At 33.9% G+C, this 16,266-nt stretch overlaps 2 protein-coding genes across 5 annotated transcripts in view; both read left to right on the top strand.

Moving 5' to 3' along the window:
- LOC129004952 (rab GTPase-binding effector protein 1-like) overlaps positions 1 to 1,738 on the top strand; it is a 71,908-nt gene extending 70,170 nt beyond the window's left edge. For all 4 annotated transcript variants that reach the window (XM_054433678.1, XM_054433676.1, XM_054433675.1 and 1 more), the window contains one exon: positions 683 to 1,738. In XM_054433678.1, the coding sequence (XP_054289653.1) occupies positions 683 to 850 (168 nt within the window). In that variant the 3' untranslated portion in view covers positions 851 to 1,738. The remainder of the gene's footprint in view (positions 1 to 682) is intronic.
- Positions 1,739 to 6,811: 5,073 nt separating this feature from the next.
- LOC129004961 (uncharacterized) lies at positions 6,812 to 16,079 on the top strand. Its single transcript, XM_054433689.1, has 6 exons — positions 6,812 to 6,940; positions 12,658 to 12,793; positions 14,080 to 14,173; positions 14,747 to 14,833; positions 15,035 to 15,143; positions 15,960 to 16,079. Exons 1-6 carry the CDS (start codon positions 6,812 to 6,814, stop codon positions 16,077 to 16,079), a joined length of 675 nt encoding a protein of 224 aa, XP_054289664.1.
- The last annotated feature ends 187 nt before the right edge of the window (positions 16,080 to 16,266 follow it).

Below are 16,266 nucleotides of genomic sequence, written 5' to 3'. Positions count from 1 at the left end.
CCTGAGTGCATGGGGCATTTTAATCAACCTCTGAGACAGCATATCATTGCTAACGTTTCAACTGAACTGAGTTTGGATGATACTATCAATAGTACTTGATGTTGATTATGGTGCCTCATGACTCCTCGGCATATACTTGTTAAAGTTTAAAATAAACTGAGTTGATTGAGTAGACACACAATCATAGTTGTGAGCAATCACCAGTTGCCTGACCTTGAATAGTTTTCTATTGTGCAATATATCTGCACTTTGTTACGCTGGAATGATCCAACAGTGTTTTGTGTGTGCTTGTTCATGCAAGAAAATACGTCGCTGACCTTTCTTTGCTTATTAGATGCAGCATCTGTTTATAGACAATTTTATGTAGAGTTTTGTCCATCAAATATCAAATTCAAATATTTCCTATTCACTGTCAGTTGGTATCTTGATGATTGATTCTCGATATGCATACCAATATCGAAGAATTGGTAGCGTTGAGAATCGACACATCCCTAAACATAAAATTTGGCAATCTAAAAGAAATACAACCTTTTTTGCTGTTTCATTTACTCAAAATATATTCAATTTTACAAGTTTACTGAATGTTGTCGTTGTCAATTACCTTTCAACTGTATGTAATGCACTGTGTATATTTGCATACAATCAGTAGGTAGATAATACTGATTGAAACTTGTTATTGCAGAACCACTGCCGCCACTGTATCAGGGTGTTCTGCGCCAACTGTCTATCCCACACTGTGATGAGTGGCCCCAACAATCGGCCGTCCAAGGTGTGCAACGTCTGCCACACAGTCCTAGACAAGGATACGGCTCCTTACTTCAGCACTGACCCTCCCCAGTCCAACGACTAAACCTTCCACCAACTTTGATCATTTATAGGGAAAGTTGTTATAACACGTACCATTGAGGAAACCTTTGGCATTCCTGCCCGCCTTTGAGAGTTTCCATTACAATCAACATTCCTGGAAATGTTGAAGCTAAAATATTCATTTACAACCTAAGTCTAGGAAATTACATTAAATACAAGACCTTACTGATGTACTATGCAAGAGTAACAGAAAAATAATCTACCTACAGTTAAGCATAAACATTCTCATCAATAGTAACATGAATTACTTTAACTCAACTTTGCTTACAAAATCTTATAATCATATACAAGTTTTTTCTTGTGGTGGAACATTATTATTATTGGAATTAGTAAAAGAAAACAGCTAAATATTATTGGACAACATTAGATAGAGTAAGACTTTTTAATTAAGATCTTTGCTGTCAAAATTAAAATAACTTTTTCTTGGAAGGATACCAATGAGTCTAGATTGTGATTGTGGTATAGGAAATGTGATTTTCAAATTTCAGTATCAGTATGGCCTTGTAAATGTTGAGTAATTTTGCTTACACAATATTAAAAAGCTTTAACTTGTTATGTAATGATATATTTTGAAAGATGTATTAAATATTTTCTATTTGATCACAAAACTAGACAGAACTATTACAACTCCCACATCCAACCTTAAAAAATCTGCCTCTGACTATCCAACTGCAACCATGTACTTAGACTTGGCATTAGGCTCCCCAAGTTTTGGACACCATAAGAGTATACTGCGTGAAAATAATCTGATTGGAATTGTTAAGGCAGTTTTTACTCATTTTATACAATATGAAAACTGAGCAAAAATTGCATTAACTCTCACTCTCACTGAATAGTTTAGTTCAGCGTGAATGTAATTGTCAGAAGCATACATTCAATTTTTTTTTTTTTTTTTTTTTTTTTTTTTTTTTTAACAGAATATAATGTTTATTTTTACAATATTATGAATTGATTAACATTGATCAGCTGTAATTAATCTTGTTTTTGTGTGTCACAGTTAATATTAACTTGCAGAAAAACCCGCCTTGCCCGGGTTAAAATTAAATTCTCTATAATGGTATTAATAAAATATTTTTTTATTGAGTAATACAGTATCTTGAACTTAACTGATCCAAGATTCAAACAATCATTATCTCAAATGAAAGCCTTCATTTTTATTCTAGGAGCATTTTAAGACCAAGATATATAAAGTAACGTAAAAGTTTACGTATTATTGATTGCAGATAAGTCCTAAAATAAATATAATTATTGTTGATTTGTGATTCAGCAGTGTGCTTCATGTACCCACATCTCAATAATCAATAGCTCAAATGAAAGCTGGTATTTCATTGAAGGTTCTTTAACCAAATATATATAGGATAATGTAATTATAACTGGTGATATAGATCTTCAATTAAAGTAAGAATTTAAAAAAAATTAATTTACGTTATTTTAGTAATACAGTAGATATGAATTATGACGCTAGATGGCAAATCTGTGCAAGCACACTTTTAATTTAAGACTTAAATTATGAAAATTGATCGGGTAGAAGAGCCAAAAGAACTCGGAAAAGAAAAACCAAATTTAACTCTCATAAGAAATGCACAGGGAGGAAGTTGCTTTTGTGAGTAACTCGAAATACATGTCAGATAAATAAATGCCAATGCTTGATGGCAAATCTGTGTGTGCATACCTTTAAACCAAAATTATGAAAATCGGTCGAGTAGAAGAGCCCAACCGACTCGGAAAAGCAAAACCAATATTTTCCTAATCCAGTATTAAAACCAGTTTTCTTATCATTCACCATTTAAAATCCTTTCCTTACATGTTCCAACTCAGATTTTTTCAAACAATGTTTTATCGTATACATTATGTCCATATATCTAAAGTCAAGATCTTAACTCATGATAACAATTCAAATGCTCAAACGCTTGACCAAAGCTCATTAAATAAAATAAAACATTATATATAGCATAACCTTTCAAGTGTCACTTGTAAATACTATCACAATCAAAATAAAACTTATCAGGAAACACATTATGTCTTATTTCATAAAAAAAATCACTGCTTTTGTTGTTGAAAATTCAATCAAATTATATTTATATATTTATATTTGTAAATAAAAAAAAACACATTTAAATCATGTCCAATTTAAATCAATTTGTGTCCAATAGCAATTATTCTTCCTAGTGTTTTCTCATGTTTGTAAATGTATTGGGAAGGCAAATTAAGCATACAAAGTACGTAAATGAATTCCCTTGTATGAAAAAAGAAGATAAAATAATGACAGTTTGAGGTGCTCTATGTGGGTTTATGTGGTTCTTATAAAGAATACACGTTTACTGAAGTTCCAGTCGGGTTTTCGGGCCCCATTTAATTGATTTGATACAATACTGTAAAAAATATTCTTTCAACTTTAACATTGTATTGTGTACTTTAGACTATGAATTAATTGATATTAATATACTTCAGGCTATTTACAATTTACACAAAAAATCCACCCCTTCTTTTAGTTTAACACATTTCAGCAACATGTATATTTCCACAAATTTCACTCTTTCTCAGGTGTTTCTTCTTCACTTCCTTTGGTTTTACAGTAGTAGCTTTCTTAATTAATCATAGATCTGAAGGAACTTTTTAAATGTTATTTATTAAACAACAGTGTATATTTTTTAAACTATTAATTCATTCAGACAAATAGGTTCCATAGGCTCAGTACCTCTTAAATAATAAATAGGCTTCCTGGAGTTATTTTTTTAGATGAGGTACACTTAATCGTAAGTTAACTCCTACAAAAAATTATTTCCTAACATTATGTAATAAGCCCTGATTCTTTGTTGAAAAAATTGTTTTACAACATCTCACATTTTTTAGCTTGACAATAGGGATGGACGGGATTGAATTTTTAGTTCGGGACGGGACGGGACGGGATTTTTATTTCCTTCCCGATTTTCGGGACGGGACGGGATGGGATTTTTTTCTGTGCATAAAAAGAAATTACTGTATTGCAGTTACCAAAAAAGACATACGAAATCAATTTTTACCATTTGTGGCACTGATCTATAAAAACCAAAAAATGGGTAACAATTTACAGGTACCTATAGAAACTTGTGACTCGCGGGTCACGGGGTGATCGTCTGTATGACTCACGGTCACGGCGCGATCGTCGTCATGACTCGCGGTCACGGCGCGATCGTCGGTATGACTCGCGGTCGAAGCGCGATCGTCGTCATGACTCGCGGTCACGGGGTTATCGTCGGCATGACTCCACGGTCACGGCGCGCTCGTCGTCATGACTCGCGGTCACGGCGCGATCGTCGTCATGAATCGCGGTCACGGCGCGATCGTCGGTATGACTCACGGTCACGTCGCGATCGTCGGTATGACTCGCGGTCACGTCGCGATCGTCGGTATGACTCGCGGCCAAGGCGCGATCGTCGGTATGACTCCGCGGTCACGGGGTTATCGACGGTATGACTCGAGTCACGGCTCGATTGTCAGCATGACTTCGCGGTCACGGCGCGATCGTCGGTAGGACTCCAAAGTCACGTCGTGATCGTCGGTATGATTCGCCATCACGGCATGATCGTCAGTATGACTCCGCGGTAACGGCGCGATCGTCGGTAGGACTCCGCGGTCACGGCACGATCGTCGGTAGGACTCCACGGTCACGGCGCGATCGTCAGTAGGACTTCGCGGTCACGGCGCGATCGTCGGTATGACTCGCGGTCACGGCGCGATCATCGGTAGGACTCCACGGTCACGGCGCGATCGTCGGTATGACTCCGCGGTCACGGCGCGATCGTTGGTATGACTCGCGGTCACGGCGTGATCGTCGGTATGATTCGTGGTCACAGCGCGATCGTCGGTAGGACTTCGCGGTCACGGCGCGATCGTCGTTATGACTCGCGGTCACGGCGCGATCGTCGTTATGACTCCGCGGTCACGGCGTAATCGTCGAAATGACTTCGTCTCCTGCGTTCGCGGACCTATCGCTCGCAATAACGGCGTTATCGGCACTCGCGAAGCGGAAAAATCGCCGACGATCGGACCAAATCCCGTCCCGAAAAATTCCCGAGTCAAATGTAATCCCGTCCCGACAATCGGGAATATTTTTTTCCCGAAAAATTCCCGAAATTTCGGGACCCGTCCATCCCTACTTGACAATAGTGTAATTGTCTTTTTAAATGCTAGTAGGCAAGATCACTCTTCGTTACTCTAGCGTTTTAGTGTTTTGTGATATTAAACTTATAATCTTGCTATGTGCTATGTGATATGAATAAATGGTACAAAATTTGGAGTCAGACGATTTGAAAAGAATGGCATAATGATAATATGTATATAAAGTTTTATTTAGTTTGTCCATACCTTTTTATTTAATTTATTGTAATAGCAATTATAATAAAATTAGCCTACATCTTACAAGTATGTATATGAATTTAAATTCTCTTACTGTAGAAGTATGTACCTATTATAAAACTTTGCAATTTTTGTGCTACCATCCTCTATTTAATCAAGTTTTACCTATTTATTAGACATTCAAACAGTTTTGTGTAAATGAACAACACAATTATTTTACATCGATTTACCATATGATATTTTTCTCACAGTTATATGTTGTAAAAATTAAAAATCATCTGTATCACGCATACAGTAGTCTCTGCTACATAAAGGTTGCTGTAAATGAAGCTCGTACATAATTTATGTGTTTAAATTTCTAGACTGTATGTTTTGTTTTGTTTGAATTGTTTTAAGTGTTAAACAATGCTTTTATTTGTTATACAAATTATAAATATATTTTAGAAACCAAATATTAAAGTTTATTTATAATATTTTTTGAATAATTTATTTACCTTTCTATCAATCTAGTAAATCTGTAATGATGAATTTATAACTCTTTACTTTTTGGTTTTTTCACCAGGCGATAAGCTATTGTATATGATTAGATTCTTTTATCTGATCAAACAAGTTTTTAAATAACTAAAATAACAATAAAACATGCCCCTAGAGGAACTAGACTACTACAGAGAGGTACTAACATTGAAATTGTCTTCAGCCCATGCTTACAAGTGTACCTAAATAGAAATATACACCTTCTATTTATATCGAGAATTTTTATTTTTTATTAGTAGCATGTGGAGTTGCAATGGTTGTGCTGGAGTGACATATCGGGGGACTAGGCCTGAGATCATGTGGCTGTGCTCGGCGTTTTACACTGCAACACTTACACAGTGTCCCAGGTATGGTTATGCATACAACATCTTCTTCATATTTTGTCTTACTATATCCATACAAGAAAATTATGATGAAGGAAGACAGATACTACTGCTACCAAAGGAGTATGTTTAGGCCTAATCCATGATTTAAGTGTCCAATTTAAATCCTGTACACTGTAATGACATGTAATATGGCTTAGAACTTTTGAATTCCTTGATCAAAATAAAATTATAGTTATCCATTTTTACAATATTTAATGTACCGTGTTGATTCAGCCCTTCGCAACCTGGAGAAGTGATCACAAATTGTAAGTGTGATCTTCATAAAACAATGTTTCAAGGCTTGGTTCTTGTAATAAAACAGTTTTCAACATTTGGTTAATCAAAGATGGATTAATTCTAGTTATTACCTGTTTCTTCCAAAAAGCTTATAATAGCACATTCTTATTAAATCTGTAGTCATTCATTTTAAAAGTCTAAAATTGTTTTAGGTAAGTAATAATTATATTATTATTATTTTGTACCTATTTTTGTATTTTTGAACTCTAATAGTTTTATTCATTGTCATAACCTTTATACCATATTTATCAAAAGCATACCAAATATCCCTGATTTGGTTCTTACTAGTGAAAGTGAATTGTATTTCTACGCACAAAAAATACTAATAAGTTTTTCTCCCACACTTTTTAAATCTGTGGATGTAATGAATCGTAACGCAAGTTTGACCGTGGCAAATGAGGCCAGTGACAATGGATCACCGATCTTACATCCTGTCAGCCGTACTTCCTGGACTCAGATCACCTGTGTACAACAGACCATGCCAACATATGGTGCAAATTACGCTACAACATAATACCAACAGCTATCTCTTCTTACAGGTATACTTTATGTGATGTTGGCATGTTCTAGGTGCTTAGTAGCATAGGTATGTTTAATTTAGTATTTAATGTTTGATAAAATCATAGAATAGAAATATAAAAGACAACATTTAAAAGAATTTTTCAAACTTCTTAACAAGAGACAAAAATATTATAGTTGTAATGCTCAAAACACAAATGAAATTCGGTGTTGTACATTCTCGACCATATTTAAAAAGATAACTTTCAACTATTGTCTTATCTTACTAATATTATAAATGTGAAAATTTGTGTGTTTGTTTGTTTGTGTGTTTGAAGTTCAATCACTCATAAACCACTGGACGGATTGGGCTGAAATTTGGCATGATGATAGCTTACATTCCCGATTAACATATAGGCATATTCTTATCTCAAAAATCCTTTCGGGCTCCGCCCTAGTGGCTCTGTAATTCCCCATGTTAACCTTATGAGTATTCATATTTAAAGGGAATTAAAGAATTTAGTCAGGTGTTTCAACTAAAAAAGTTGGTTCTATGATTTACAATAGCTTTAAAAAGTTATAAGGTTTACCTACAGAGTGCAGCACGTAGATGTACTGACAACACAGAACAGTCATAAGAAAGCAGTTTTAGAGCCTTATTATGCGCGGCTACTCGAGTCCCGTGCGACCGCGACTGGCAGTCGCTTCGGGTAGCCACAGGTGTGGCTAGGGGTAGCGACAGGTGTGGTGAGGTGATGCGTCTAACCGAATTTTATACAGACTTGCATTTTATTTTAATTTTACTTAAGCGTCGTAAACGTATACGAAAGAAAGGTATTGGGAGGCAATCCATTACTAAAAGTAATTAAGAACTTCAGGAGTGTTTTTCAGTTTTTATATGATGATCTCAGAGAGGATGACAAGATGTATTTTTGTTGTTTTCGGGAGACGAGACGTTCTTTTGATAACATTGTAGGAAGAATGACTTATATCCATATCGCATAAGAAAATAAATAATTTTAGCTAAGGAGAGGCTAGCACTTACCTTAAATTAAATATTATAATGGTTTTGATTTGATATAATCATAATATATATACAATGTTAGCAGCAAAATTTGGCGTTGCGTTGCCCGAGTCAACATAAAATTCACAATAATGGTAATAATTGAGTAATGCAGACTGTATCTATCTTGAACTTAACTTATTCAAATGGTCAACATCTCAAATTAAAGCCTTCGTTTTGAGGGGTAGTTTTAAGACTGTTTTAAGACCAACACATGTAGAATAACTTAAATAAAAATGGAGTTACGTATCATTGATTGCGGATAGGTGTTAAAATAATAATAACTGTTGTTGATTCGTGATTCAGTAGCGTGCTTCACGTACGTCCGATCTTACAGCTCAAAATTAAAGCTGGCATTTCACTGAAGGTTCTTAGACGAAAACTGTATAGGATAATGTAATCGGAACGGGCAAAATACCGCTTTAATCGAAGTAAAAATTTGAAACAAATCTGATTTTTTTTGTCAAGTAATACATTTGGCAAATATGTTCGTGAATACCTTTAATTTAAGACCAAAATTATGAAAATCGGTCAGGTAGAAAATCTGAACCGACTCAGAAAAGAAAACCAATATTTTTTAATATATAGATTATAATTAATGTAATAAAATTTTGAAACAAATATCAGGATTGAGGCGAGGGTAGAGAGTGGAGTCCGCTGTAGCCCGCGATTGTGGCCGCGCGTAATAAACAACATATGATAACATGGCCCGCTGGTGACGCGACAGTCGCGTGGGCTCGCGACTAGTAGCGAGGGTGCGCGACTGGAGTGGCCAGTCGTGGTGACTGTCGCGTGCCTCGCCACCGCAGTCGCGTCGCTTAATAAGCTCCATATTATAACATGGCCCCTAAAAGTGGCCTTTGAGCAGTCGCGGTCGCGCGCCACTCGAGTGGCCGCGCATAATAAGGCTCTTGGGTGTACATCTGGAATGGTAACATAATAAAAAATAAACCCCCTCCCCACAGCAAATCTGCAGACCTAGCAAACAGTGACTTAGGTTTGCTGACTTTCATTGCCAATAAACAAAAATAAAATATTGATGACAGGTGTTTTGAACTAAACAATAACAAAAAGATTTGATAAAATGAGAATTGTCATAGTATAATGGTTTACAATTATGTTTAAGTTTTTATTTTCATAAGGTGGTGTGTTTGTTTTCTTTCAAACTACTATACATTTTTCAATTGTGATATATTTTCAAACTATGCTTTAGGCAATAAATAATAATATTATCTTACTGTGGTCACTGCCAAGCATCCATATTACAGCTCTATTGGTTTATACTATAATACTCTGTTTATTTCTTTTTCTGCTTCATATTGGTTATACCATTGCAGGCGAAGCCGCGGGTACAAGCTAGTTATGAAATATATTATTTGAGACACTATGGACTGGTTCATGCAACTATTTTCTTTTTAGCGAATTTCCCTATAGGGAAGTAGCTATTACCGTAGGTGGTACGGTAAGACCTAGACCCGGGACCGATTTACTTTTTCATTTTGATGTCCCCAGAGGCCAAAACACCATTCGTTCAAATTTTTATATATGTATATATATATATATATATATAGACTTATATATATATATATATATACGTCCGTGAACGCGATAACTTGAGTAATTTTTGTCCGATTTTGATGAAATTTAATTTAAAGGTGTAAAGCGGGATAAACTTGAATGAGTTCGCGAACCAGCATGATCGGACCATGGGAACGGGGCTTTACGGGGGGTTTTATGGGGTAAAAATTGGTTTTTCTCACTTTTGACCCTCAAAACACAAAATTTCCCGATTTCTCTTTAGACCTTTTTAAAGAGCTTAAAAAAACAAATAATTTAGTATGTAAAAGTATTTTTGTTCGATTATTAGTAACGGAGAAAATTAAAAAAATTGTAAATTTAAAATTCCCATGTTATTTTTATGGAGAATATTGTTAAATGTTGTAGTTTGCTTGTTTATGGATATATTTTGATCAAACTTGGCAAATTTATTTATTTTGTACTAAGCTATCAATATTTTACTAAAAAACACACTTTATTAGTTTCCTTGTAGCAGCAAACCTAGGTACTCGTTAAACCTAATGTTATTAAAATATATTTAACTGAAAATCAATTCAGACAAATGGAAATTCGCTTAGTCGGCAGGTTTGCTGCGGCAGGGGTATTTAGTAAAAAACTGGCGACAGCTGGTCCATGTAGATGGTATAAGGTAAATGCACCAGTAGCTGACAGTGCTCCAGAAGCTGACAGTTTGAGTTTCTTTACATTATAATGTGGTCTCTTAAAAATATTTACACATGATTGCATTGTTAGAAGAACATATGTTTATTCCTGATTTGCTTACAAAAAAATCAGTGAAATTTAGCACATACTCAACGAATGGTGGTGGTTTGAAAGCGACCCTGTCTGTACACATCACATTTAGTCGATTCCCTTAATGAAACTGTTAAGAAGGTAAGTTTGGTTTTTTGTAATTTCGCTAAATTTCTTACATAGTATTAATGGTTAGGCTCATTATTTTTATCAATTATACCTTTGTTGACAATTTCATGATAAAATTGGGGTGTTAGGGGTTTTGGATTTAAAATTATATCAATGTCAGGCTTTGGTACACAGAAGCCATACAAGTTCCACTAGCTGACAGGGGATATTTTGCTACTTGCACAATATGAAATTGGTTTTACCCATTGAAATTTGCATGCTATTTATGAAATGAAATGAAATTAAATAATATTTTATTTCCCATAAATTATATACATACATTGTTTTTTTTTTTTTTTTTTTACTTAAATATAATACAGCAAACATTACTAACTAGATAACAAAAGAAAAATTATATTCTGTAGAAATAAAACAAAAAATGTGCAAAAAAAAAAACCTTCTATAACAAAGGAAAAAGTCTACATAGGCAGGGCCTGTGCGTAGACTCGAGTTGCGAAAAAGGTTAATTTAGATGGGAGGTAAAAAAATGTATAGGAAAACAAAAAATAATTCGTATAATTCTAAATTTAAAAAAATGTTCTTGCTTGAAACTGAATGTTTAGTGTTCTTCTGTGAATTAAATTGACGATAAAAAACTCTTTGTACAAAACTGAGGAAATTTATAAAAATCTGGTGAAGATTGAAGAGGAGAGGTGGAGTGTGGTGTGTTGGTCAGTCAGTGAAGGTGGTGTATCAGTGATTGTGTAGTGTCAACGGTCAGGTCCGCCCAGCGTGATAACGGCCTCGGTGTCCTCTGCACTCAATCCTACAAGCCACGCTACTACATGCTTCTTAAATAGTGAGAGAGAGGGTGAATTTAAAATGTTGACATTTTGATATCTGTTACACATGTTACGATAAATGATAAATGATTTGGGTTAAGTGAAAGCAATTCGTATGTGAAAATGATTTTAAAGTTTGTGGAACATTTATACCAACATTTTGAGAAAAGCGCGTATTGTGGGGATGAGTAATTTTTATAAAAATATTATCAAAGTTTTTGTACATGTGAACTAAAATAAATTTTAAAAATAACTGTCTGACTGTCAAAACTCCCGTTTCTACAAAAGGTCGTCAGTTGAATATCTAAAGTGTTTTTTAAAAGCAACTTTAAGTATTGTTTTCTGTACAACAAAAACAGGTTGCAAGATAGTTTTGTAAGCACCACCAAAAGCAATAATTCCAAAAGATAACAATGATTGAACATATGCATAGTATGCTATTTTAATTTCTTGCTAGTCGAGTATATCACTAAGTTGCCTAAATGCATAAATATATTTACGTAATTTATTTTTTAGATATTCAACATGTTCCGACCATTTCATCTTTGAATCATTATAATTTATGACATCTCACATTTTTATAAAATAATTTTAATTTTTTTATTAATAAGCCAAATATATTTAAAAAATTTATATTTTTCTTAAATAGGTATATATAAAATATATATATATTTTTTTAATGTAAATATTTTTTATTTTAAAATATGTAAAATAAATTTTCTTAATAATGTTTTACATGGTTTTATTTATAACTTAATTATCAAGTTAGATTTTATTCGTCTTATAAATTATAAAACCCTTAGGTTTAGCAGCTAGTACATTTATAGTTCCAGTGTCAGCTACTGGGACAACTGACAGTCAGCTACTGGTACAAGCACTTTTTTCACTGTCAGCCACTGGAACACGTACAAAGGTTGAATTAAGTTAAAAAATGTTATAAAATATATTTTTAAAACCCTTTTTGTATGACAAATTTGAAAACTACACTAAATTTAGAATCAAATAAAATCCGTAATATCTCTTTAGTTCCTATTTATTCAAAACCACGGATTATTAAGTGCGTATAGTTTCTTATACTGTCAGCTACTGGTGCGTTTACCTTATCTACTTCAATATACAAAAGTCAATGTCAATAATGCTCTATTGATCTTCCATCTACTTCTTAAAATCACATACCTTAATTTGAAGTACCAGTACTTGACGATTCCTGGGTTTTGACTTTTATTGGGTTGAATATAATATAGGTATCAAAAGATATGTTTACTAGGCTATATTATTTTTTAATGAAATTTTCAATGGAATGAAAGAAAATATTGCAGTTTACTATTTTTGTCAGTAAAATGGTAAATTAATTTTCTGTATAACATTTTTATTCAGGTTGCCAAATCCCCTTTGGTGCTTTAGTGTAGAGTTATCTACCTCTGCTTGTCCATAGTTTTACAAACACAAGATGAGCTCTAAGATATCTCTGCGCAGTGTCGCTAACACGTCTGCTCCAGTCGTGCCACTAGGCCTGAGATCATGTGGCTGTGCTCGACGTTTTATACCGCAACACTCACAAAGTGCCCCAGGTACTGTATTGTTATGCATACAACCTCATCTTCATATATCGATACAAGAAGATTACCTATAATTTATTATTCTAGGTCGGAATGCATATATGCTTTTTAAAACAGGTAGGTATTGATATTCAAATTTTGATCACAAAATAATGCCACCCAGATTCTGATACAAGAAAATTAAGTAGACTCCTATTTTGTTACTGTCTTTAATACATACTCACATTTTAAAATTGTAAGTTGAAATAAACACAATACATCTTAAATCTTAAATTTGGATTAAAATTCAATGCAATGGCATGACATTACTTGTTTCTGAATTTGAGCCATTTTGATATATAGATTTATTTATCTTTTGTTAGCTTGTTTCACATTTTTATTATTTATCATCTGGCCTTGTTAGTCTTATTTCTTGTACCCGTTCTATTTTAAATTGTATTTTACCTATAATTTTACCTAGTATTTCATTACGCACCTGCCATTAGCAGATTTAAACTAGGCCAGCTTGTTTTAATTTATTTAGTTGGATTATCTTTGTTGTTCTTTTCTGTGATATATTTAATTACATTGTAATAGTCAATAGTCTATTATATACTAAAATGACAAACCCTTTTGCATTGTAAAATGTTAAGCTATGATACCCAGCGGATTAGGAACCTTCTCGGAACTCAACTCACCCTCTCGACCCTCTCGACCCTCTCGTCGGGCTGGCCTGAGACAAACAATGACTCACCCACTAGCACAGTCCTGTGACCTGTAACTTTTTTTGTTTTTAATTCCAATAAATTGTTCTTTACGAATTTGAGTTCTACATGAAATTCTAAAAATAATGTGCCCAAACACGATGTGGATACTTAATATCTACGATCTGAAAGTATAGTACAATTACTCTGTATCGTCACCAATTTTGTCCGACTTTCAGATCGTAGATATTAAGTATCCACATCGTGTTTGGACTCATTATTTTGGGAATTTCATGGAGAAGTCAAATATACAAAGAAAAAAATTATTTTAACTTAAAATAAAAAAAGTTACATATCTGTGGGACTGTGGGAGTAGGTAGGTAAACTTTTTATTAATGACCAGCCTGGCGAGCGGGTCTGAAGGGTGAGTTGAGTTCCGAGAAGGTCTCTAATCCGCTGGGTATTATAGCCAAACGGACAGACTATATAGTATGGATTTTTCATCAGTGGCATGTGGATTGTGGAGTCACAATTAATGGTTTTGCTGGTCAAGAGTTTTTTTTACCTATGATTATGGAAGGGTACTCCTTTTCTTAGCCTTTTACTGTTTGATAGTTCTGGCTCGTCGGAGAAGCAGATCTAGTACTGGTAGCAGCTCTAAATCCGTAGGAAGTGGTCGAAACACACCTTCTCCTTCTCCAATGACAAGGTGATTTATTTGTTCTCATGTAAAAATATAAGTGATGTGATAACATAGAAAAAATCTGTTGTTTTACCTTCCCGCAGATGATTTTGGGTGATATCTGTTTTCATAAAAAACTTCATAAATCTTAAAAACTGTTTCTAGATAAAATATGTAGGACTACAATAGATACTCTTTGATCTCATGCTGGGTCTTATCTAAAAATTAATTCCTTGTGTAGGCAACAATGTGTAACAATGCATATCAGCTGATCAGCAATAAAGTAAAGAATACAGGGCTACTAAATAATGAGGTTGTTTTATCCTTAGTCTCTTGGTACTTGTAATTTGTATTGCTATAAAAAATAACCACCCAATAGTTTGTGATATTGGTTTTCTTTTACACAAGAAAAATAACCAAGATGTCATCGATCCTTTTTATCACTAAAGAGTTCTCTGAGAGTAGCTGTAAAATAAAGAGTGGAAGATTTGTTTTATACAAAATATTCTATGTTGAATTGAATGTTATGTAATTATCTGATCCAGATTATATTTATCCCTAGGTTGTGTTCTGACTTTGCAATAATTGTAATGATTTCAGATCGAACACCAGACTGAAGCAGAAGTCTCGTTCTGAGAGTCACTTAGCTGGGCTGGCCTCACCTCCTCCTCCACCTGATCATACCAGGTAGAGAGTTCTAGAGCACAAGAACATAGGTTTTTTAGGATTTTTGTGAAGCCACCAGATTTACCTGAATAGGCAAGCACAAAACATTAGTTATTCTAGGGTGGTTAATGTTTTGTGTTTCCTGTGAAAGATTGCACTCTTTCCCATTCGGGTAAGTCTGTAAATCGAATCTGTGAACAGTAATTTATATTTGTTTTGTAGTAGTGGCGACATACTGAGGCCTTGTCTTCAGCCAGTTCATTTCTCCACTACTCTTCTCATCCGCCTTGGACCGAACAGACAACATTATTTGGAACAAGTCAAATATGAGGTAAGGTTGATCAAAGACATCTCCTTATAGATTTGCCAGCATTATAGATCAACTGAGGACAAAGTAAAATAAGTTGTAGTTTCGTTTTCGTCTGACATGTGTAGAGTATATATATAATTTGTTTCTTTGTTTTTCAAAAAAATTTTAAACAAATAAAACTACCGTTATAGTTTTATAAAATATTCTTTGTTTTCTGGCAACTAAATCATGTATGCCTTTGCCTACAGACTTAAAAATGTTGCATTAAACATTAAACTAGTAGTAAAACATTCAGTTGACTGACATAGGAGAAGTGGACGAGACATGAAACACACCAAAACTAGTTTTCATATTTTAAATAGGAAGAGAAGACCATGAGTGTCCACAATCAAGGATTTATTTAGTTATACTTCAATAGTTGCATAGGATAAACCAATCTGTCGGTGGATTAAAAAAAAATGGTGATATGTATCATCCTACTCCATTCTACACTCATCTTTCGCTCATATACGGGTTAAAATATGCACACAGGTGGCGTCCCCATCTGAATTGATAATGATTATGATAATAATAATAATAATGTAATAACAACCATGTAATTCTTGTACATTAAACATATTCAAGGGAAATGTATGTGATATACATTACTGTAAATTTAATGTATTTATTTATCAGAACAAAGCTATGTTGTTTTTGTCACAACTGTGAGTAATTGTGACAAAAGATGATTTATAAAAATAGACAATAGACAATAGACAAAAATAATCATATCTTTCTTTAATTAATGTATGTTATAATATGATTGAAAGTAATACCAAATTACCATTCCGTTTGCAGATGAAATATGGACCTGGACCCTATCAAGATGAGCCCATACTTAACAACCAACAGTTTAAAACTGAACTAGAGGTACAACTAGAAAATCACCTTCCAGCAGATAATACAAACCAAACATGAAGATTGTTAAGTATTATATGAGTTTTATTTTTTGTATGGATAAAATTAGCTTAAAAAAGGGAGTAATGAATTGGTGTCTTTATTAGATTTTAACTCCTGAAAATCTAGGGTTATAATTGAACTTCAAAAAACTTCTTAGACTTTTTTTGGGTTTTTTATAAACGATTAAAAGACGGTGTTCAATAAT

Source organism: Macrosteles quadrilineatus, unplaced genomic scaffold, assembly GCF_028750875.1.
Source record: "Macrosteles quadrilineatus isolate MER2022 unplaced genomic scaffold, UCM_ALF_1.0 Scaffold_13__1_contigs__length_4303367, whole genome shotgun sequence".
In the NCBI taxonomy this organism is placed as follows: Eukaryota; Metazoa; Arthropoda; class Insecta; order Hemiptera; family Cicadellidae; genus Macrosteles; species Macrosteles quadrilineatus.
This window is presented reverse-complemented; position numbering and strand designations above follow the sequence as displayed.

What these genes read in the sequence shown, in the direction of transcription:
- LOC129004961 (XM_054433689.1), top strand. Translation starts at nt 6,812, where the DNA reads ATGGATCACCGATCTTACATCCTGTCAGCCGTACTTCCTGGACTCAGA. An exon ending in CCTCCACCTGATCATACCAG is followed by an intron (nt 14,834 to 15,034) that starts GTAGAGAGTTCT and finishes TTTGTTTTGTAG; the next exon opens with TAGTGGCGACATACTGAGGC. An exon ending in TGGAACAAGTCAAATATGAG is followed by an intron (nt 15,144 to 15,959) that starts GTAAGGTTGATC and finishes TTCCGTTTGCAG; the next exon opens with ATGAAATATGGACCTGGACC.